Source organism: Myodes glareolus, chromosome 6 (genome assembly GCF_982192425.1).
Source record: "Myodes glareolus chromosome 6, mMyoGla1.1, whole genome shotgun sequence".
Lineage (NCBI taxonomy): Eukaryota > Metazoa > Chordata > Mammalia > Rodentia > Cricetidae > Myodes > Myodes glareolus.
Window position 1 is genome coordinate 19089366 of NC_142031.1, and position 23688 is coordinate 19113053.

At 44.6% G+C, this 23688-nt stretch overlaps 1 protein-coding gene across 2 annotated transcripts; it reads left to right on the forward strand.

Moving 5' to 3' along the window:
* The first annotated feature begins 20572 nt into the window (after window positions 1-20572).
* Window positions 20573-23541, forward strand: Pnrc2 (proline rich nuclear receptor coactivator 2). 2 transcript variants are annotated; one of them, XM_087907019.1, is made up of 3 exons: window positions 20573-20753; window positions 21382-21582; window positions 22016-23541. In XM_087907019.1, the coding sequence occupies exon 3, from the start codon at window positions 22034-22036 to the stop codon at window positions 22451-22453; it is 420 nt and encodes a 139-aa protein (XP_087763145.1). In that variant the 5' UTR covers window positions 20573-20753; window positions 21382-21582; window positions 22016-22033; the 3' UTR covers window positions 22454-23541. The 2 variants fall into 2 exon arrangements, with proteins under 2 accessions (XP_087763145.1, XP_048299176.3); XM_048443219.3 differs by having other exon boundaries at window positions 20574-20753; window positions 21378-21582.
* Window positions 23542-23688: the final 147 nt, after the last annotated feature.

Below are 23688 nucleotides of genomic sequence, written 5' to 3' on the forward strand. Positions count from 1 at the left end.
CCTGGCCCTATGCAGTGGTTAAGGGAACGGGCCAGGGGGAAGTGATCCCTCTTACCAGACTTGTTGGGGCAGAGGTAACCAAGCAACCTCAGGGCCATGGGCTGGAGGTTCACTCTGGGCCAAGTGTCAGACTGTCTAAGACACAGACCAGACTAAGAGCTGACTGGAGTAGCTTATCATGGACTTCCTGAAAAAGGGAGCAGATGGAACCATCTCATAGTTTTCCCTTGTAGGTGTCAGAGGCTTGATGCGCGTCTCTGTCACTGTACCCTTCTCACACCATGGGGAGCCTCTCAGTCAGGCCTCAGCCTTGGACTTGGCTGCTCACATCTGCACCAGGTTGACGTCTGCGCCCGGCTCACGTCTGCGCAGGTCGATGGTAGCTGAGAATCCTGCTCGGGCTCTTCATCCTTCGGCTGGCCTATCCTCCTGTCGTGTTATCCAGTCAGAATCTGCTCACTCTGCTGTTTCTTCAGTCGTTTCCCACCCCTGCTCCTCAACTATACGCTCCATCAAGGGGATGCTGTTGGCTTTCCATGAAGACGCCATACATTTCGGCCGGCCCCGCACCCATCCGTCTTTCTCCCTCCCTCCCTCCCTTCCTTGCAGTTAGAATTCCTCCTTGGTCTGTGTAGCCCTGTACTTTTGACTATGGCCTCCCTTGAGTATTCTTCATACGAACTTTACAAATAATGTGTTAGGCTAGGTGGTGATGACACACTCATTTAATCCTAGCACTCAGGAGGCAGAGGATTTCTATGGGTTCGAGGCCAGCCTGCCTGGTCTACAGAGTGAGCTCTAAGACAGCCAGGACTACATAAAGAAACCCTGTCTTGAAAAATGAAACCAAAAGAAATAATGTGTCACAAATAATTTTATCTATCTTTTTATTTTTTTGCTTTTTAGATTTTATTCTCATTGTTATTATTAATCATCGGAGGAAGCGTGTGTATGCCCTGTCATGAGTATGGAGAACAAGACCACATTGTAGAGCTAGTGCGCTCCTCTCTTTTATGTGGATTCTAGAGATTGAACTCAGAGGCAAGTAGTTTTTTTAATTTTTTTAATTATTTTTTTTTCGAGACAGGGTTTCTCTGTAGCTTTGGAGCTTTGTAGACCAGGCTGGCCTCAATCTCACAGAGATCTGCCTGCCTCTGCCTCCCGAGTGCTGGAATTAAAGGCGAGCACCACCACTGCCCGGTGTGCAGTTTTATTCTTTCAGCCATCTTGCTGACTCAGATTTATTTATTTATTTTTTTAAGATAGAGTCTTACACAGTAGCCCAGGCTGGTCTTGGGCTTTCAACAATACTGTCTCAAAAGTCTCAAGTGCTAGGATTAGTAGGTGTGTATCATACCCTTTCAGACAGGTTCTCAGTAAGTTGCCTAGACCTAAGTTTGAATCTTGGAATCTGACCTCAGCCTTCTAAATACCTGCAATGACAGGCCCACCAGGCACAGCTAAGGCAACAGTATCTTTAAGGACAGATTTCAGAACCCATGACAAGGCAAATGATGGGCTGGGGAGTTAGCTCAGTGGCAAGAGCCCTCTCGAACCTGGAAGAGCAGGCTGTTTTACTTGCTGTCCAGGCTCTGCAGGACCAGCTGGGGCTAGCTGCTTTGAAGCTATTGGGGATACGGATTTGGAGGGAATACCTGGATCTGTCAGGATGCTGGAACAAATACATATTGGGGACAGAAGGAAAAGTGAAAAGGTTTAGGGGGAAATTTTTTTCTTAGGTGTACATTTGATCCTTTTAGGCCCATGGTCCTAGTAGTTGGGAAGAGAGTACAAAGACCAGGAGAAAATGGCGCAGGGGAGATCCCACCCCCAGGATTAACTGGGGTAAGCAGGTGGGGAAACAGGCTATTGATTGTACTCATCTGGAGCCCATTTGACCTTTGAGAGGTGGATTCAAGCCGATTTTCTGAAGCTTACAAAAATTTTTTGGGCTGGAGAGATGGCTCAGTGGTTAAGAGCACTGCCTGCTCTTCCAAAGGTCCTGAGTTCAATTCCCAGCAACCACATGGTGGCTCACAACCATCTGTAATGAGATCTGGTTCCCTCTTCTGGCCTGCAGGCATACACACAGACAGAATATTGTATACATAATAAATAAATAAATATTTTTAAAAAAGAATTTTTTAAGTTTACAAAAAGAGATAAGTCTTAGATGTGTTAGCATTACTGTAGGAGGAGGGCCCAGTTGTTCGACCCGGCCGCCTGGCTAGCTTAGCCCCAAAATAACCACACAGAAATTGTATTAATTAAATCACTGCTTGGCCCATTAGCTCTAACTTCTTATTGGCTAACGTTTACATCTTAATTTAACCCATTTCTATTGGTCTGTATATCACCACGAGGTCGTGGCCTACCAGCAAAGTCTCAGCACATCTCTGGCTACAGGTCCATGGTGTCTCCCCACTTGCTTTCTTCCTCCCAGAATTCAGTTCTGTCTTCTCCACCTACCCAAGTTCTGCCCTCTTAGGCCAAGACAGTTTCTTTATTCATTAACCAATGAAAGTAACACAAAGACAGAAGGACCTCCTACACCATATGACCCTTGTTTGTAGTCTGTACTGATATCCACATTGTAGAAAAGTCAGTAGACTCATTACTTTGTGCCATAGTAAAGGCTTGGGGACCTAAAAATGATTCTGGGTTAAAAGCATTAACAGTCTTACCTCTATCCAGTGTGGGGCCCAGAACAGCTTGGCCACACTGCTGCCATGACACTTAGTAAAAACCAGCTACAAAGCAGGTCTGAGTTTCTCAGTTTACTGGCAGGCAGCACCAACTTCCAGGAAAAGCCAGAAACTGATCCCACCCAGGGAGGGCCAGCATCTAAAGGAAAGTACTTGACGAGCCAACCATTAGATAAGGTTAGATAAGATCACCAGATGTCCCTGAGTCCAGCACACACCTATTCCACTTTTGCCCTTAGACAAAGGTCAGAGAATCAGGGTCAAGAGCCTTGAAAATCCCCTTACCCCCAACCTCTACTATTATATATATATTTATATATATCCTACCCCACTTGGGCTGGGGGCTCTCTGCTCTCAACTCCTGCATCAACTGAGATAATATTAACAGTACTTTACCAGAGCTAGAGAAATAGCTTATCAGAATCCTGTTGATTAAGGTTAAAACTGGGCAGGGCGGCGGTGGCGCACACCTTTAATCCAAGCACTTGGGAGGCAGAGGCATGCTGATTTCTGAGTTTGAGGCCAGCCTGGTCTACAAGAGCTAGTTCCAGAATAGGCTCCAAAGCCACAGAGAAACCCTGTCTCGAAAAAAATAAAACTGAACCAGGCAGTGGTGGTGCATGCCTTTAATCCCAGCACCTGAGAGGCAGAGATAGGCAGATCTCTGTGTGTTTGAGGCCAGCCTTGTCTACAGAGTGAGTTCCAAGACAACCAGGGCTACACAGTAAAACCCTGTCTTGAAAAACAAACAAACAAACAAACAAAAAACTCTGAACTTTAAGTCTTATTTTTTTGGCGGGGGTAGTTTTTTGAGACAGGGCTTTTCTGTAGCTTTGGTGCCTGTCATGGAACTCATTCTGTAGACCAGGCTGGCCTCGAACTTACAGAGATCCTCCTGTTTCTGCCTCCTGAGTGCTGGGATTAAAGGTGTGCACCACCACTGCCCAGCTTGAAGTCTTAATATAACAATAGTACAGAGAGGGAAAGAGATTTGAAACTATTTTTTATACCTTTTATACACTTTCTTATCACAACTTAAGCCTTCATATCTTCTGTCCTTCACAACTTGCATTAACACACCTTAACACACTGAAAGACCTGGATAAATCCAGACCCCTATAGCAGAAAAAATAGAGCCAAAAATCTAAGCAGGGAAAGAAGAATCAAAAATCTAGATTAGCTGGTTCAGTGACTCTATTTCAGGAACTAGCTGAAGATAAAGTTAGATTATAATCTTGGGAACAATATTGAGAAACAGGGAGTTACCCCCTTGTGATTATCACTGGTATTTTTGGAATTTTCCAATGACACCCTCCTTACCCCCTTTGGGTTATTGGGTTATGGTTTCTTCCCTTAAATACCCCTTCTCCCAGCTACTCAGGGTCGAACTCTTTACCCCTGCATGGGAAATGAGTTTTGGCCCCAGTGCACTGGTTCCTGTCCAGTCAATAAACCTTGTGCGATTGCAGCAAGAATGGTCTCTCGTGAGTTCCTGGCGGGTCGTGTTATCCCGAGACTTGAGTGAGAATCTCCCCGCTCCGGAGGTCTTTCAACACCAGTGCCATAAGAGAACTTGTTGGACCCTGGAGTCCAATTACCGAGGAGGAGTCGCCCCAAGAAAACACTCTCACACCTTAGTTGATGTAAAAGCATGAAGATTTTAATTAATTCTGTCGAGACAGAGTCAGCATTTGAGAAGCCAGAAAGATCCCAAATAGCTGGCACAGGCTACTTTTAAAATAAAAAAACATAGAAATAAGTGGGGGAGACTTTGGGGGAAAGCACTAAGGCTGAGAGGCCTTAGAGTTGTCTTAAAATTCTACAAGCTGAGAAGGATAAATTTCACCCAAGTAAGCAGGAGTACAGACCAAGCAGCTTCCAAATCTATTAATAAATGACAGAGACTTACAGGCCACCTGGACAATCACCCTAGGTTCCTCTGTGGTTGTTAGGGGCAGAGGTCTCAGGGGTAGCATCAGTCTTTGGCCACCAAACCCAGAATATCCAGTATACTTTCCCATGGAGTAGAAACTTGGGGAACTGGCCTATTTTGTCTAGCCAAAGCGGGGCAATCAACTCCCCAGTGTCCTGCTTCTTCACAGTTTGTACAGGGTCCTTGAGGCAGACAAGGTGAAAGGCAGTTTTTCACTCAGTGGTTGGCTTTGCCATATTTAAAGCAAGATCCAGGTGAAGTTCCTCTATGCCCATCATCTTCTTTGGAGGAGAACTTAGGGTGCTGCCAGGGTCTGTCCTATCATGAAAGACTTTTTTATTAAATATTTTAAATGCCGTATTCAGCAGATCTTTGAAGAGTTTGAAGACCATTATCTATTAAGTATATCTAAACTAGACAAAATTTGCTTATTTCTAATTACTTGCTTTAGGCTTAACTTTGAAAACACATACAGGAAGCTAAATAAATCTTATTCCTGTTGTCAATTCATTAGTACTTAGCATGACTATCAGTACAGTTCTTTATGTATTAAAGAATCTGACTGTACCTAAGGTGACTGACCATTAGTCTTAATTATCCTTAACAGTTTACAATAGGCTAGAAGCTTTTATAAGACTTGGACTTTATATTCCATCTCTATTAGGTTTAGCCTTAAAAAATAACAATTTTTGAATTTAAGCCCTTCTAATATCAAAATAAAACTTTTAATCATAGAGTCAGACCATAGGGAGGCTGGCAGCTTTACTGATGCTTTTATAGTGCACTTTATAAAATGTGGCAAATTTTTGCATGACTTACTTTATCCCAAAGACAAATATTATTGTGAATCTGAATAGACCTTAGGAATTTATAAATCTTTTTTTTTTTTTAATTTTTCGAGACAGGGTTTCTCTGTAGCTTTGAACCCTGTCCTGGAACTAGCTCTTGCAGAACAGGCTGACCTCAAACTCACAGAGCTACACCTGCCTCTGCCTCCTGAGTGCTAGGATTAAAGGTGTGAACCACCACAACCTGGTTTAGATAGATAAATATCTTAAATCAGTTTTTGTTAATCTGGATCTTAAAATTTTATCATCACATACAGTATATTGTAAACCAGAGTTGAATCACATAAATATTATGTTGTAACAAATATAACTTAAATTTTTATCATCATACAAAAGTTCATACCAGGGCTGGAGTGATGGCTCAGCAGTTAAGAGCACTGACTGCTCTTCCAGAGGTCCTGAGTTCAATTCCTAGGAACCACATGGTGCCTCATGACCACCTGTAATGAGATCTGGTGCCCTCTTCTGGCCTTCAGGGAAACATGGAGGCAGAATGCTGTATATGTAATTAATAAATAAATCTTAAAAAAAAAAAGTGCATGCCAATCTAAAGTATTTGAGACTTCTTGTTGCTTCATTTTCTGAAAGGAGATAGAATGGTAAACAGAGCTCATAAGGTCTAGGAAGTCTTACAGTTGTTGCTTTATGCCATGTGGTTATCTTAATGGTTGAGTCGCATGACATGTATTCTATGCTTAATAAAGATGTTTGCCAGCCATGTGGCTGGATACATCCTGGTAAGGTCATCAAGCAAGATGGAGGTGAGCCATATGGTTGCAATTTAAAACATCCATTTTCCTAGTTTATGTATGTATGTATATATATATGTATATATAATGTTTATATGTATATATGAGAATTTAATTCAAGTTATATAACATGCACACAGAGTTGCATCCAGATTATACACATACAAACACACACTCATCCTACAGAAAAATTGAATCGCATATACATATCCATGTATAGTTTTTTTTTTAATTTTCCATGTATAGATTTTTTTAATAAGTCTCTTGTTATAAGTTTAAAGCCAAATTTCTGGGATCGAGTTTACAGCATAGTCTTAAGAGATTTTTCTGAGAGCAGAGTACAGAGACGTCATAGCGATGAGAGATTTCCGAGAGTGGAAGCAGAGAAGCATAGAGTGGAGCGAGTTAAAGGTATCAGGTATCTGGGGATCATTTGTCTGTACAGTAGCAGCGCTTATGACTTGTGAGAATTTGGAAAGCAAGGTTGCCAGTGTTTTGGCTATTGATCTGTCCTGAGGCCAGGCTGTTTTAATAAAATCTGAGTATGTGGAGGAAGAGAGAGAGAGAGAGAGAGAGAGAGAGAGAGAGAGAGAGAGACTGAAGCAGAGCCCCCTATAAACTCCAAGAGGGAGCTGAGAACTGAAGCTGAGGGATTGCAGGCTGGAGCCAGAGACAGCTAGGAGAGCGCAGGGGAACGGAGCAGTGAGTGTCTTCAGCAGAGAGACCCATAGGCATGTAAAAGGCCAGAGCCAAGAAAGAAGTTGCCCATGAGTTGGGATCCCTAAAGGTGGCTCCAGGAGTCAGAGAGACCCTTATGGCATAGGACAAGGAGAAACAGCCAGGAACTGAGTGATAAGCACATAGGTGCCCACATGGAGGGCATGGCAGGCCAGAGGGAAGAAGCAGCTGAAGAATCAGACTCTAGAGTTTGGAATCAAATTCACAAACAAACAATTCACATACTTAGGAGACTTGGAGTGGATGCTGCAGGGGAGATCAGGTGTGTACTGACCGTGAGGGAGAGCAGAAAAAAACAAACAGGGCTTGGAGGGAAGGAATGGGAAATCCTTTTCCATGCGCTCCCCTCCCCCGCCCGGCATCACTTTGGTCAGCTGCATTTGGAGCCAGATTTGGCTGCAAAGGTGGATAAGTTTAGAGGCTTTTAAGTTGGGCGCTAGGTGAAGGGGTCAGAGGTTTCAAGATGTATCCCAAAGGGGAGCCAGGAGGTATGGACGATGCAGTTTCCGTAGGTGATGTAGATGGGGGGATCCAAGCCTGAAGTCCTAGGCATCGCTGGAACCCTGGGGGACTAAACAAGGAAGACACAAGCTGAAGAGTGGGCTGTCAACTAACTGGACGGGGTCAGAGCTAAATGCCCAAGGAGACTCCAAGAGGCCAGACCAAGCTCAACAATGAAGCCTCACCCAAGTGAAAAGGTAAGAGGTGGGGTTGTCAAAGAGGGTCAACCATAGCCTTAAAGAGCGTGTTTGGGGATACTGTTAACCCCACTGATTGTAAATAAGATCACTACCAGGGTTTAAAGTCAAATTTTAAACAAGCTTTAATTAAATACTGACCGGATGGATGGGCTCTGGCCAGCTCCATACACAGGTTCCTGGTAATTGTCCGCGAGACACGGCTGGCAGTCACTTAAGAAGGGAAACCCATAATTCATTGCATTTTCCATCAGGTCCAATCAAGGGCAAGCAGAGATCCTTATGAACCTCCAGCCTACATCCAATCAGGGACAACTGTACATACTGATATATTTCCTACCTGTGAATCTCCTGCCAACATGTGATCAAGCATATCCAATGTAGATGGGTCAAACACACTCTTTAGGGGAGTGAAAAACATGTGGCTTGTTATGTCCCACAAGCAATAGCCCCAGCATTTCAGTAACTCTCTGTCCTTGGGCAAGGGGCTTGCAGATCAGAGGCATTTTTGTTTCGTGGATCCTCTTAGGCATAGTAATTTTGCCTCCAAGAATACCAGAGGGTACTGGATGCTCAAAAATCACTTCCTCAGATTCAGGGAAGCATTTACATTGACCAAAGGGAAAACTTCCCAATTGGCACTGTTGAATGGGATGCCCGTCCATCTGTGGACTGGAGACAGGGTATAGGGTCTCAGTGTAGCTTAGACCCTCAAGTAGGGAGCATGCAGGCACCAGGACATCCTCCTGAGACACAGGACACCAATATTACAGTCAAGGGCAAAATACCTTGGCAGCTTGGGGCCAAGCTGTGCTGCAAAGATCACATCACGGCAGCTGATCTCACTTGAGATATTTATTGAAGGGGGCAGGGAAAGCAAAAGAACATCTCTCAGAATGGGGACAAGAGAGAGAGAGACAGTGAGAGCAGTCTACGATGGCAGGAACCTTTTAAGGATATGAGTATCAATCACATTTGGTGGCTTGTGGTCACAAGGATGCTGGTGCTGAGTCATTGAGGACAGGCTGCAAAAGTGCCTGGTTTCCAACAACCATATAATCCTGAGCCTCAGGCCTCCTCCCGCCTCTTCCTTCTCCTTCTCCTTCTCAACTCCTCCTCCCTCCCCTTCTCCTTCTCTATCTCCTCATCCACTTCTTTTCTTCCTAGCCCTGTCTCTTTCTAAGTACTGGGATTACAGGCTTGCATCACCATGCTTAACTCCCAGGTTTTTTTTTTTTTTGGGGGGGGGGATAGTTTATTTTTTAGATTTGTTTATTTTTGTGTACGAGTATGTGTTCTGCCTGCATGTATATATGTGCACTGTGTGCATGCCTGGTGTCCACAGAGGTCAAAAGAAGGCATCGATCCCTTAGAATGGGAGTTGAACAGGCATGAGACACCACGTGAATGCTGGGAACTGAATCTGAGTCTTCTTCAAGGACAACATGTATTCTTAACTGCTACAATCTTTGTGCACTGTAAATACATATTACTTCATTGGTTAATGAAAGAGCTGACCAGCCAATAGCTGGGCAGCTAGAGGTCAGGCGGGACTGGAAGACAAGGAGAGCATGTGGAAGAAGAAGGGAGGGGTTTCAGGAGTCACCAGGAGATATGGAGAGAAGATGAACATGCCATGTTGGAAAAAAGGCATCATCACATCATCACTTCAGAACATAGATAAGAAATATGGGTTATTTAAGTTATAAGATGGTGTGTGATAGCCAGGCGCTGGTGGTGCACGCCTTTAGTCCCAGCACTCACAAGGCAAAGGCAGGTGGATCTCTGTGAGTTCGAGGCCTGTCTGGTCTATGAGAGTTAGTTCCAGGACAGGGTCCAAAGCTACAGAGAAACCTTGTCTCGAAAACAAACAAATAAACAAACAAACAAAAAACCAAAAAAATGGTGTGTGATATTTTGATTGCATTCTGACAATAAAGTTTGCTTTAAATGAGAGGGTGGAGCTAGCCAGTAGCCAACAAAATTAACCATAAAGGTTTTAGAGGAATGAGGACAGATAGACAGGAAGTAGTAAGGCAGGGTATGGAGAGGATCTTGGTCCTTTTGGATAGAGGAACGGAAGAGATAGGTCATTGGTAGCTTCTCTGTCACTTCTCTGATCATTCAGGTTCTTACCCCAATATCTGACCCCCAATTTTTTATTGATAAAGAATAATTAGATAAACGCTTCATCTGGCACCCAATGTGGGGTACCATTTGTGGGCAGACATTTTCATTAGAACCACAGTCAGCTCTGTTCTACCATGCACTTTCCAAATAACCACCCAGAGACTTAATATTAGTTATAAATGCTCAGCCAATAGCTCTGTAGCTTTGGAGCCTGTCCTGGAACTAGCTCTGTAGACCAGGCTGACCTCGAACTCACAGAGATCCACCTTCCTCTGCCTTCCTGCATGCTGGGATTAAAAGTGTGCACCACTGACCATGCCATGCCATTGACACTCTTGTGGGAGTCAAAGAACAACTTGAGAGAGTGAGTTCTCTCCATCCACCAGTTCATCCTGGTGTACGGATGAACACCAGGGATTGATGGCAAGCACTTTTATCTGCTGAGCTGCCTCACGTCTGTCCAGCCCATGTCCTAATTCTTCTCTGTAACCTGTACAACATCCAATTCAATGTCAAGGATTGATTGACTCAGTAAAAACATTCAGATGGCCTGAATCCCTCCCCACAAGGCTGAAGCATTGAGCCAATTATCCCCACTCATTAATGGAAACAAGATAAAAACAGAATGTCCTTAAAAACACATTTAAAAACTCCCTGCATTTCAGAGTGCTTCTAATGTAAGCTTCCTATTTTGGACTTTAAACCTAACCCGCTATATTTTTTTTTTCCAGCGAGTTTGCCAGGGTGATCACAAAAGAGGGAGAAAAGAAGGGGAAATTTCTCTGGACTCTGGAAAGCACTCCGGATCCCATTCTTCAGGGTCACAGTCTGCAGGGGAGGACACGGAGGTGGGGCCCCTTGAAATTTGAACTCCCTCAGGACCAGAGCCTCTGCAGAAACTTCTCTTTGTGTATGACCTGACCCAGAAACTCTGGGGGAGTTTGAGTGAGATCGGGATGTTCTGGGGCAGCTGCCTCTGAGAGTCTGTCAGGAAAGCACCCATGAGCCTGGGGACCACAGGAGGGGGATTATTTGCTGTGTTTTTTCAATATTGGGGAACAATTCTAGAGCCCAAATAGCATTTCTCAAATTTATTATTATTGGCCTAGTGCTAACTGCAGCAGAAGAGAGAGAGAGAGAGAGAGAGAGAGAGAGAGACTCATTCTCCTGCTCCCTGCAGTCAGCTGAGGCTTTACATATCACAGAGCTGAATCCTAAAATAAGAAGAGAGAACAACATTTCCATTCTCAGATGCTGAGGCAGCCATTTCCGCATGGAGAATACAGTGCACTGCTTTCTTGTTTTCTTGACTGACGTTGTTGGTCTTATTTATCTTGTTTTCTTTCCTTTTCCGTGTTGAAGCAGGACCTCAGTCATCTAGACCGATCTTTCTCACTATATGGTCGCGGATAAATGTGCGTGTGACCATGAGCACCCCAAAGCAGCTGCGTGGAAGTCACAGGACAACCTATGAGAGTTGCTGTCCCCCCCCCACCACCACCACCCTGGGTCCTCAGGGTCAAACTCAGGCTGTGAAGCATGGCAGCACATGCCCTTACCACTGAGCCATCTTTTCTGGTCATGATCTTGAACCCAAATGGGATTAAAGGCGTGGGCCATCATGAGGTGCTGAGGATGGAAGCCAGGCTTTGTGCATGCTAGACAAGCATGCTAACCACCTCCTCAGTCCCTTTTCTTCCTCCTTTTTTCCTTTTTTTTTTTTTGAGACAGAGTCTCACATATTGCAGCCTGGTCTCAAAATCGATATGTAGCTGAGTATTGTTTGTTTGTTCATATTTTACTCTGAGGGCCTGCCACCCAGCTCCCAAATAAATTCATGGAGACTTATTCTTATGAATACCTGGCCTTAGCTTGGCTTGTTTATAGCCAGGTTTTCTTAACTTAAATTATGCCATCAACCTTTTGCCTCCGGGCTTTTATCTTTCTCTATTCTATACACCTTTCTTTCCTTCTTACTCCATGACTCATGGTGTGGCTGGGTGACTGGTCCCTTTTCTCGCTCTGCCCTCTTCTATTTATACTCTCTGCCTGCCAGCCCCACCTATCTTTTCTCCTGCCTTGCTATTGGCCGTTCAGCTTTTTATTAGACCAATCAGGTGTTTTAGACAGGCACACTAACATAGCTTTCCAGAGTTAAACAAATGTAACGTAAACGAATGTAATACATATTAAACTGATATTCCCCAACAGCTGACGATGGCTCATCTTCCTGCCTCTGTGTCCCACGACTGGGATCATAGGTTTGCATCACCACTCCAGGTTTTATTTTGCTTTCTGGGACAGGGTCTGACTATGGATCCCAGGTTGAACTTGGTCTCACCACCTTCCTACCTTTGATGCTAGTGTTAGGGTCACAGGTGTACAACATCAGACCCAGCCCAGGATTCTTACAGACTTCAACTTGAAAGGGAAGAAGGAAGGGGACGTTCTGAGTTACGCCTGAGGCTGAGGTAGAAAATTTCCTAAACCTCGGATACATAGTGAGTTCCAGGTCAGCCTGGGTTACAATGGGACTCAGTCACAAAACAAAACAAAACAAAACAAAACAAAACAAAACAAAACAAAAACAAAACAAAACCCAAGAAATAAAAAGCAGGGTGTGGCAGCCTACACTGATAGTCCCTCCAGGTGTGAGGTGAAGGCTAGAGGATCAAGAGTTAAAGGTCCTCCTTAGCTACATCCAGAGTTCAAGACCAACCAGGGTCACACGAGATCCTGTCTCAAAAGACAATAAACAAAATGAATCAAAATTGTTGAGAGGCTGGAATGTTGCAAGTCCAGAGCCAAATTATCTTGGGATATCTTTAGCGCTCATAACAGGCATTTATTGTCCTCATTTACACTTGACCTCACAACTTTGCAACCATGAGGTAAACCCTTTGGAATGTACAAACAGAGCTCTACTTTCCAGCCAATAGAAAGCTAAGAGTGTCACTGGATAGCTTTGGAGTTCCCTAGCAGAAGTTTCCCACCTTTGTGGAAACCTGCCTAATGTTTCCCCTGATGTTTCTGAAAAGAACCCCGATTACTGTTAAAAAAAAAAATGGCAGGAAACTGCTTTGTAGACCAAAGTTTCTTTCTTGCCTGCTCCTGCAGTTGTTCAGTCCCAAGGAAACACACAGAGGCTTATACTAATTATAAGCTGTTTGACCTTTTAGCTCAGGCTTATTACTAACTAGCTTTACAACTTAAATTAACCCATAATTTTTTTCTACGTTTTTATCTATGTTTAGCCATGTGGCTTGGTAAGCTTTCTCAGTATGGCATTCTCATCTTGCTTCCTCTGTGTCTGGCTGGTGACTGACTCTCTGCCTTTTCTCTTCCCAGAATTCTCTTAGTCTGGTTGCTCCACCTATACTTCCTGTCTGGTTTCTGGCCAATCAGCATTTTATTAATCTGAGTGACAAATCTTTACAGTGTATAAGAGCATTGTTCCTCAGCACTGCTTCTATGTTGTAAGATGGAATTCAGGGCTACCCCAGACATGATCACTCACCTTTGGTTCCAGAATAAACTCTGTTTTATCCCTTTTGAGGTGAACAGTGTGGTTTTGGATCCGGGTATGCAGTTCTCTGGAGGAGGTTGTATGCGGCCCTGAGAGTGCCCTTGCTCAGGACTGTCCTCCTGTGACCTGCCTGGCAGGGATGACGACACTCTGAAGAGAACATCGGCTATCGTGTTTGTCAAGGCTGTGACCCTGTCAGACACTCTCAGTTCCTTTGTTTAGTTTATGATTGAAAAATGTTTGTAACTACCTTTTCTTTGGTATAGGGGAGGGCACATGTGTGGAGGTCAGAGGCCGACTCCTGGGAGTCAGCTCACTTTACAGCACGCAGGTCACAGGCGGGTTGGTGGGCTTGGCCGCAAGTGTTCTCACCAGCTGAGACATCTCACCAGCCCTGGGTTCTGATTCTTTCTCAGACTGTAACACGAGCCTGAGAACCCCAAGGGGGATGGGGATGCTTTCATTTGCTCTTTCATATCTGAGACCTCCCCAGACTTGAATACCACCAATAAAATCCCATTTAAAAAAAAAAGCCTGAAGTGGGGAGGTGGTGGCACACACCTTTCATCCCAGCACCGAGGTGGCAGAGGCAAGCGAATCTCTGCGTTTAAGGCCGCCTGGCCTTAAAACTGGTCTACAAAGTGAGTTCCAGGGCAGCCAAGGCTACATAAAGAAACCCTCTCTCAAAATCGCCCCCTCCCCCCTCCCAAAGCCTGATGTGGTACTCATACCTCTAGGGAACTGAGACAGGATGAGTCCTGCAGATTTGAGGCCAGTTAAGCTACATAATAAGATTGTACTTCATGTAGCTCAGACTCTGGAGGGACACTCGCCGAGATTTTCAGATCCATGTGTCATGGCTGAGGACAGAAATGGAGACAGTAGGCAGGCTTAATAATTCCAGCACTTGGGAGGCAGAGGCAGACAGATCTCTCTGAGTTCGAGGTCAGCTTGGCCGATAGAGTGAGTTCCAGCTAGGGCTACCCAGAGAATCCCCGTCTTGAGAGAGAGAGAGAGAGAGAGAGAGAGAGAGAGAGAGAGAGAGAGAATACTTTAGTCCAGTGTCTTTGGTCTCAGCACTCATTATTATCATCCAATTAGTATATTTGTTTTTTGGGTGGTGCTGGGTTTGAACATAGAGCCTTGTGCACGTTAGGCCAGCAATATACCACTGAGCTGTATACCCCCAGCTTAGAACAGGACTTCTGGGGGCTGGGGAGATGACTCAGAGGTTAGCAGCACTGCCTGCTCTTCCAGAGGACCTGACAGTTCAATTCCCAGCACCCTCACGGTGCTGGCTCACAACCCTCTGTAATGAGATTTAATGTCCTCTTCTGACCTGTAGGCAGAACACTGTACACACAATAAATGAATTTATATATACATATATAGAAAGAACTGTACATTTGTGGTACACAAAAGATGGGGTGCTCACGGATGTCATATGACACCACAACAAAACAAAGACAGCAAAGGAGACAGGGCAAAGAGAAGACTGACAAGTCCAAGCACGATGCACTGGTATCCGCAGACCACAGCTGGGCCCTGAAGCAGGAGAGTCATGAGTGTGGGCCACATGGGGAGACCCTCCCCCAAGGAGGGGAGTCAGTTCACATCCTCAGAGTTGAGGTGTGGCCTCCCTCGTTGCCTGCTGTTCCCAACAATGGAAGCCGCACTGTCTGCCACCTAGGTCAAGCTGTTTTAATCATCTACAAAAACAATGGAAATCTGTTTTATTTGTTTTTTTTCTGTAGCAAAATATGGGCTCTTTGTCCATAGGATCTTGACTTGCCAAGTCTCTTCCTGAACCAAAGTCATAAGCCAGACAACAAACATTGGCCTGCCTTAGTCCATGGAAAATTCCAGATGTTTGTAGCTTATCAACTGACAAGTTGGCAGCCAGGGAAGATGTTGATTTCAGTGAATCAGGAGGCCTTATTAGCTCCATGTTCTGTGGAACAAAGAGTTGTCCCATGGGGCGTGTTGTATAAGAGGCCATATATAGCACGGGACCTTAAAAACACCTTTAAAAACCATTTCAGTCCTTCAGCAGCTCTTCTTCCAGACCCGAAGTCTTCACTAACAAGGGCACTGCTGCTAGGGCTGGGACTTGGTGGACCCTGATGGTGCGGACTTAGATGCACACATAACTGCTTTTTATTTATTTTTTGATTTTTTTCAGATAGGGTTTCTCTGGGTAACCCCGAATGTCCTGGAACACATTCTGTAGACCAGGCTGGCTTCAAACTCACAGAAATCTGCTTGCCTCTGCCTCTGGAGTGCTGGGATTAAAGGCAGATGCCACCACTGCCTGGTAACATATGCAATTTATTTTTTAAAATTTATTATTTATATAGTGTTCGGCCTGCATGTATGCCTGCACACCAGATCTTATTATAGATTCTTGTGAACCAACCATGTGGTTGCTCGGAATTGAACTCAGGACCTCTGGAAGAGCAGCCAGTGCTCTTAACCTCTGAGTCATCTCTTCAGTCCTACACATAATTTCTTTATCCTTGTTTTTTCTGTGGGTATGTGTGCACACCTCTTCATGTGGGTGCACATGTTTGTGTCAACAGCTAGAGGTAGACACTGAGCATCTTCTCCAGTCATTCTCCATATTACTCTTTTGAGACAGGGTCTCTTACGGAACCCAGAGCTCCCTGATTGGCTAGGCTGACTGGCCAATGAGAACCAGGAATCCGTCTGTCTCTCCTAGATTCTAGCCCTGGGATTCCATATGTCAATTCTTGGGGTCTGAATGTAGGTCCTCTTGCTTGTGTCTGAAGCTTTTAATGGTCCTTCCTCCTGGTCTCTGGATACACAGTTTCTAGAAGGTGTTTTGTAATAAGGTATCAGAAATCTTACTGCTTTCTTTACTTTTCTGTGGCTGAGATTAAGAGCTAAAGAGCGGCCCTCAAGGCAGAAACCTGGAGGCAGGAACCGAAGCCGAGGCCGAAGAGGAACGCTGCTTTCTGGTCTACTCCTCATAGCTTGCTCAGCTTGTTCTGCTATTCAACGGAGAACCACTTGCCCAGGGTGGTACTGCCCGCAGGGGGCTGGGCCTTCCCATTCAATCGCTGATCAAGAAAAGGCCCAGGAGACTTGCTTAGAGACCAGTCTGTGGAAGCATTTTCTTGGTGGCACTTCCCCCTTCCCAGGTGACCCTGGCTTGCATCAGGTTGACGAAAAAGCAGCCAGCACTTATCCTAAATATTTGCTTCATGACCTAGTATTTTCTTGGCTGGGAATTTAAGGAAAATTTATTTGAGGACGTGAAAACTTCTGAGGAAAGCCAGGTCAGCATATGAGAGCAGAAAGCTGTAAACAGTGGCTGACTGTAAAATTAGTGACATAGTCATAGTATAAAATACTATTAGTAAGCATGCAAGTGTGTTTGATTATACACGGAACCATGTTCACAATATAGTGATGTCTTAAAAAAGCATAAATAAACTAGGCCCGGCATGAAGGTGTTCACCTGTAAACCTGGCCCTCAGGAAGAGCAAGCAGCAAGACCATTCAAGGTCTTCCTCAGCTGCAAAGCAAGTTTGGGGTCAGCCTGGGGTACAGGGGGTCCGGTTCAAATAACCTACTTACACAACAAACCTAAGCTGGGTGTTAAGGGCCTTCTCCTGTGTTGTTGAGAGCTCCATGGGGAACAGGGACTCCATAGACACAGCTCCATGACAAGGGACTGCCCGAGAATCACTCAGAGCAGTGACTGAACTCAGCTGGACTGAAACACTCATGGCCCCCATCCCCCAAGGCCCTGAATGTGGGGTGGCATGCTGTAGCTCAGGCAGCGGAGTTAAGGTCTTCAAGGGTGAATGCCTCCCTGAGCAACGTGAGATCTGTGGGAGTTTCCCACGGACTTCCTGTGCTCTGCTTGGTAATTAGAGTCAGATGACTGTCGGGGCTGACAATAGACTTGCGAGTTCTCCGGAATGTGCGAGCTTGTGTAACCTGTCCCAGATGCTTCCCCAGGAAACAAATGCACGGGCTGCAGAAGGAGGTGTGGGTTTTCATACCAGCTAGTTAGCAGGAGAGCCCTGAATCTCGGAGACCCACAGGCGTGGCGCTTCCCTGTACCATTTTGGCAGGTATGGATTTCCTGAGAAATTGAATCAAGCCATCAGCTGGCAGGCCTGCTCATTCAAATTGACCGCGATCTTATGAACAAGCTTAAAGAAGAAAGAACAAGCCTTAAGCGACCAATCGACAAGCCAGTTAGTAGAGAGTTACAAAGGTGTGGCCCATGGGGTCAATCCCCCTGGCCCTCCTGAGTGTAAATAAAGGACACCTCAGCTGCCACTTGGTTGGTCTGTCCTCTTTTAGAAACACTTGGCTTTCTACTTCCATTTAGATTAGGTAGGAAGTATTTACAAAACCGTGTGTGTATGTGCGTGTGTGTGGTGTGGCTGTGGGAGCAGAGGTTGATATTCCTTGATGGCATATTATATTATTTGCTTACATTATTTATTTCTTCATTTATTGTGAGTGCAAGTGAATGCCAGGTACAGTGGGGCTATATAGAGACAGTTTGTGGGAGTCTGGTCTCTCCTGCCATGTGGCTCCCAGAACTCAGGTCATCAGACTTGGCAGGAGGGGCCTTTACCTGCCTTTACCTCAGGAGTGAGTCCCACTTTTTTTTTTTTTTTAAATTGACTTGGGCTCTCACTAAGCCTGGCTGCCCCAGAACTCAAGAGATCCACCTGCCTCTGTCTCCCAATGCTGGGGTACAAGGTGTTGCCGCCATGTCGGAGTCCTGCGTTTTATTTTTTTGAGATGGATTCTCTAACTGAATTTGGGACTCACTGGCTAGACTGCAGTCACATGAGTTTCCAGAAGCGTTTCTTTTCCTCCCACGGCAGTTACGAACTCAGCTCCTCATACTTCACAGCCAATGCTTTACCACGGAGTCCAGAACCACCCCCTACACACTTTTACTGATTTATAATGAAAAGGTTCTGCTGTGGAAAACCTTCAGGCTGAACCTCCTTAGTAGTGACAGCTTAACTTGGAATTCCCCAGCAATGAGCAGGTTGTTTGTCTGTAGTTGGCACTGCCTGTTTTTTGACACGGGAGAAAAACACGACGAATGTCTCCAAACCTCAACTCCTCTCTCTGATCAATAGGAAAGGGTTTTGGCCTCCTTTTGGATAGATGAGGCTTCATTTAATTTTGTGACCCTAGGGTGTGGCAGAGAGCTCAGCTATATACATTTTGGCTAAATATTTTAAATCAAGCACATTGCCTTTAGTCGTAGTACTGGGGCGAAGAAGCAGGCAGATCTCAATGAGTTCAGGACCAGCCAAGGCTACATAGCTAAGAAAGACCCTGTTTTAAAAACAAACAAAAACACTGCTGCCTTCGTTAGCTATTTGCCCTCTTTTTGTTTGTTTTTTAGAGACAGGGTTTCTCTGTAGCTTTTAGAGCCTGGCCTGGAACTAGCTCTCGTAGACTAGGCTGGCCTTGAACTCATAGGGATCCACCCGCCTGCCTCTGCCTACTATGAGTGCTGGGATTAAGGGCGTGTGCCACCAACTGCCTGGCACCAGCATTTTTTGATGTTTTTGTTTTGTTTTGTTTTTAAAGACAGGGTTTCTGTGTAGTCCTGGTCGTCCTCAAACTCAAGAGACCCACCTGCCTTTGCTGGGACCAAAAGCATGTGCCATCAGGCCTGGTTAACATTTTTCTGTTTTAACTCAGAAGTAGTGACTCTATTGTGTTTGTGGAACTGATTTTTAAAGATTAGTATGGAGATCAAAGAGACGGCTCAGTTTAGAGCTGAGGATGAGGACCAGCACCGCACACGGCAGAGTGTGGTCATCTCTAAAGCCTTTCCGAGCATCGGACGCCCTCTTCTGACATCCCAGGGCACTGCAATCATGCAATGCACAGACAGAACACACACACACAAATACACAAATAGGACTCAGGATGGGAGGGGATCAGGCAGGCAAGGAGGGGATCAGCTGTCCTAAGAGGCACTATTTTTTACACATGGTCCCCAGTTCAGAGCTCTCGTGGCTGTTGGCAGCTACTAATGAATGAGCTAGAGATGGCAAAAGCCAGACCATTGCTCTCCCAAGGGCAGACTGACTCTGACCTTGTGGAGAGTGCGGATTTTGTCAATTGGCAAGACGCAGGCTTCATGCTACCCAACCTCCTGGCAAGGTTAGCAACAGTATGTGTGTCCTCTAGGTTGATCACCTTAGGCACACTCCCTGAGCCTAGGCTCTGGGGTCTTACTGCTGCATGTTTTGGAAATGTAGACCAATGAGATTTTCTGAATCCCAGTTACTTCCCCAATACAATGGGAATCAAAATACCACCTTGCCCTTAAAATTGTTGTAAAGATAATAATAAACAAAATGCAGCATACGAAGCAGTCATGATGTACGCGTACAGGCCTGCAAAATTCTGGGGGACAACTGCGTTATAATTTGGAGCCAATGAAATGTTTTTGTTTCGTTGAGACAGAGTTTTGCTATGTAGTTCAGTCTGACTTCGAAATTGAGAAACTGGGATTACAGGAATGAGCTAAAACACACAGCACAAACCTGATTGATTCTGGATCATTTACGCCCGCCCTTTCCGTTCCCTGCCAATTATTTATAGAATTTAGTGTTCACTTTTAAAACCCTTGATTTTGGGATACATACTATTTTTCTTTTTCAAAAAACAAAAACCAATAACCAAAAGATGTATGTAATTCTTCCCCGAACCTTGATGTAATTTTCAAGCAATATCTTTTTTCTCTCCCATTTTTCCCACTTACTAAACAAGGCCAAAATCTGATGGTGACTGTCTGAGGTCTAGAGAAAAACTAAAGTTACATCAGAGGGGCCTCGCAAAGGTGAAGTGAAACGGTCGTGTGCACAATGTTTGCCGGGCTCTAGGTGGGGAGAAAAGACACAGCAGCTTCGGGGATCGCAGTGACGGCAAGGCAGAGAACCAGAAACAAAGCCAGGGCAGCTGGGCAGGGCCTGGTCACCGAAGCAGGCGAGCAGCTCGGCCGCCCGGAGAGCAACTGGCCCGCCGCCAGCCCGCGGGAGAGTCCTGCAGGGCAGCTCGGCCGCCAGGCAGTTACTTATTCCCGACATGCTCCTCCCGCAGGATTTCAAACCACCACAACAGCCTCCCCGCACTCGCTCCGGCCTGCCCCAGCAACAGGCGGTGGCCGGCGTCTCATTGGCCGTGACGCAGCTGCCGCGCCCTCATTGGCTGCGGGGTCGCCGGCCCTCTTCCGCGCTCGCAGGGGCCTCCATTTTGTTGGTAAAGCAGGAGGCTGGTCGAAGACGAACTGTGCTCTGTGAGTTGCTCGTGGACAGTGTTTGATCCGTGAATCGTTTCTCCCTGTTAAGGGAGGGAGGTTTGGAGGTCGAGAGGGAGTCGCCGCCACCGCCCGAACTCGAAGTCGGTGAGTGTGGCGGGGACCGCCATGTTGGCCACCACGGGCCATTGTTGGCCTGAGCAGCGCGTCTCCCCCAGGAACTGAACCGAGGGCGTAGGCGGGCACCGTGCAGGCTGGCATTTCGGGTGGCTGCGAGTGCGGACATTGTGACAAAAAAATTGGAGGTTCTCTCAGTCTTGCTAGTTTGACTGAACAGCGAGAAACCTCGATGATCGTTCACTTTTGGGCGGCGTGCGTGGTTAATGATACGGTTTCGTACGGAACCGGGAGTGTGGACTCTTAACCCAAAGCACCATGCACGTTGTTGGTAACAGAAATTAAATGTGGTCTGTGTGGTTGAGAGCAGAAAATCCGGATAGAATTTGAAAAACATGGTCCCTAGTTTCATAGGAACTATGCTGTGCGGTCACAGAAGCAAACGCTTCCTTAGTTTGTCTTTAAAACGTGCGGGCAGGTAGGCCTTACAAGACATCGCCTAGAATTGGTTGACATTTATGAGATCAAGGAAAGTCTTAGTCTCATACATCTATCTTATGTTCTAGAAGCCTTGAGGAAGTAAACAGCCATCTTATGTGTGTGTTTAAGCGATCACTTTTTTGGGTTTTCAAGTAATTATCTTTCATTTTCTAGCTAGGACTTCTCTCAAACTTGTGTGCTGAGGAGACTCGATGGTGGCCTCAGCTCCTAGGCTGAAATCAGCAGATTGGCTCATGAAAACTTATGTATTGAGACAAAGGAAAGGATCTAGCAGAAAGCAACATCTCTTATCCTGGGCTTGGCAGCAAGGAAGAGGACAAGTAGTGGAGATCCTGCAATCTGAGAAACAGACTGAAAGGTATCAAGATTCACATCTCCTCCTTAGTATAGTGGTAAAAGAAAAAAAAGTAAAAAAAAAAAATCCACATCATAGTGAGGTTAATATTTATGATGTAAGTAATTTTAAACTATTAAGGACTGTATATCACAGCACTCAATAGTTCGCGGCAAAACTGATTGGAGGTCATTCTGGTACAGGATACCCTGTCCAAAAGAGGTTGGTGAATTTACGTGTGGGCCTTTTTCTAATTTTCTTTTATTTAGCTTTCACAAACAACTGGTATTTGGCTGAGGACTAGCTTTAATATTTTTGAGGTAAATGGTCTGGTGGGGCAAGCCTGTCTAATATCTTTACCAACATTTCTAGAATAGAAATAGAAATATAATTTCCAGACTTTGGAAACTTCAAAAAATGTGGAAATTTACTCATGTTTACATTTATTTACTTCCAGGTGACAAAGAAGCTCAAGATGGGTGGTGGAGAGAGGTATAACGTTCCAGCCCCTCAATCTAGAAATGTTAGTAAGAGCCAACAACAACACAACAGACAGAAGACCAAGGATCAGAATTCCCAGATGAAGATCGTTCATAAGAAAAAAGAAAGAGGACATGGGTACAGTCCATCAGCAGCTGCATGGCAGGCCATGCAGAATGGGGGAAAGAACAAGAGTCTTTCTAATGACCCAAATTGGAATGGTAGCCTAACAAGTCCAAGCTTGCTTTTTAAGTCTCAGGCCAACCAGAACTATGCTGGAGCCAAATTTAGTGAACCACCCTCACCAAGTGTTCTCCCCAAGCCACCAAGCCACTGGGTTCCTGTTTCATTGAACCCTTCAGATAAGGAAATAATGACATTTCAACTTAAAACCCTACTTAAAGTACAGGTTTAAATCTAAGTAGTAATTTTAAATTTTGTGATGTTCATATGTAGCCATCAGTTGGTTGGACTTTAGATAATTTTTATAAAACTAATTTACAACTATAAGCAGACATCTGATTTATGTCCTATGTACACTATATTATAATAGTGTCATGATAATTTAAGTAGCTAATCCTACTTGGTAGTTTTGCTAACCAAATTCAAGCTTAGATATGGAGAACAGTAACCAGCTTTTTATTGTCTAGTAGGAAAACAAAAGGAAATTAGTAAGCATCTAGCTAAGATATAAAGGCTGCAAACAAGGCGCACAGTTCATTTACAACATGTTCTAGAAACATACAAACCCTAAAACACCGCAGGCATCTTTTCAAATAGCTGCCTCTTGTTGGAATGAGGTGAAGTACATAGTATAGTGGTCATTTCTTATGCACTGGATAGGCATGCATATACCAAATCTTTTATATTTTTATTCAGTAGCATCCTACAAAGCTTGTTTGAAGCAGGGAGTTGTGTACCATGTAAATACATGTAATAAGCTTGTAACATATGTAAAGTTTTCCTGGCCTTTATTCTGCAAAAAGCAACTTATTTTTAGTGTGAATTTGCTGGTGAATAAGACTATGAACTGTTTTTATACTATGGCCTAATTTTAAAGGTCTCCAGTTTTCAAAAAATTGTCCTTGTGCTTAAGTGCCAGTGTATCGATGTAATTGGTGTGACTGTAACCAATACAAAGTGAATCTGTTGTATGAAGTTTTTATATTGAAAGGCTTTAAGCTGCCAAGACATTTCCTGTTTTTAAGAAGAGATGTAAGATGCAGCAAGATTTTCTGATTTTTTTTAAACCCAAAGATTCATTTTGTCTTTATCAAATCATAAAAGTGATGATTTTGATTTAAGTGTGACCCAGGATTAGCCCAAACAGCAAGTTACTTTTCAGTGCCTATAAGTAAAATTACCAATTTGTATTTCCTCAATTAAGTTCAGACCAGATATTGCCCAAATCAAAATACTTAGTATACTAAAGGACAAGTTCATAAAATTATGATCTAATCTTGAAATATGAAATTCAAAAATAAAAACTTTTCCTCCCCAGTAGATTGTTTTCATTGAAATGATTTGCGGCTGCCTGATTTTGGGATATGACTGTTGGTCAGCGAGGCTACTGCTTTGCTTGCTGGTTGTTAAATTGGACCTTTCTTCTAACATTAAAGGTGTGGATCAACATACCCAGCTCCTCTACAC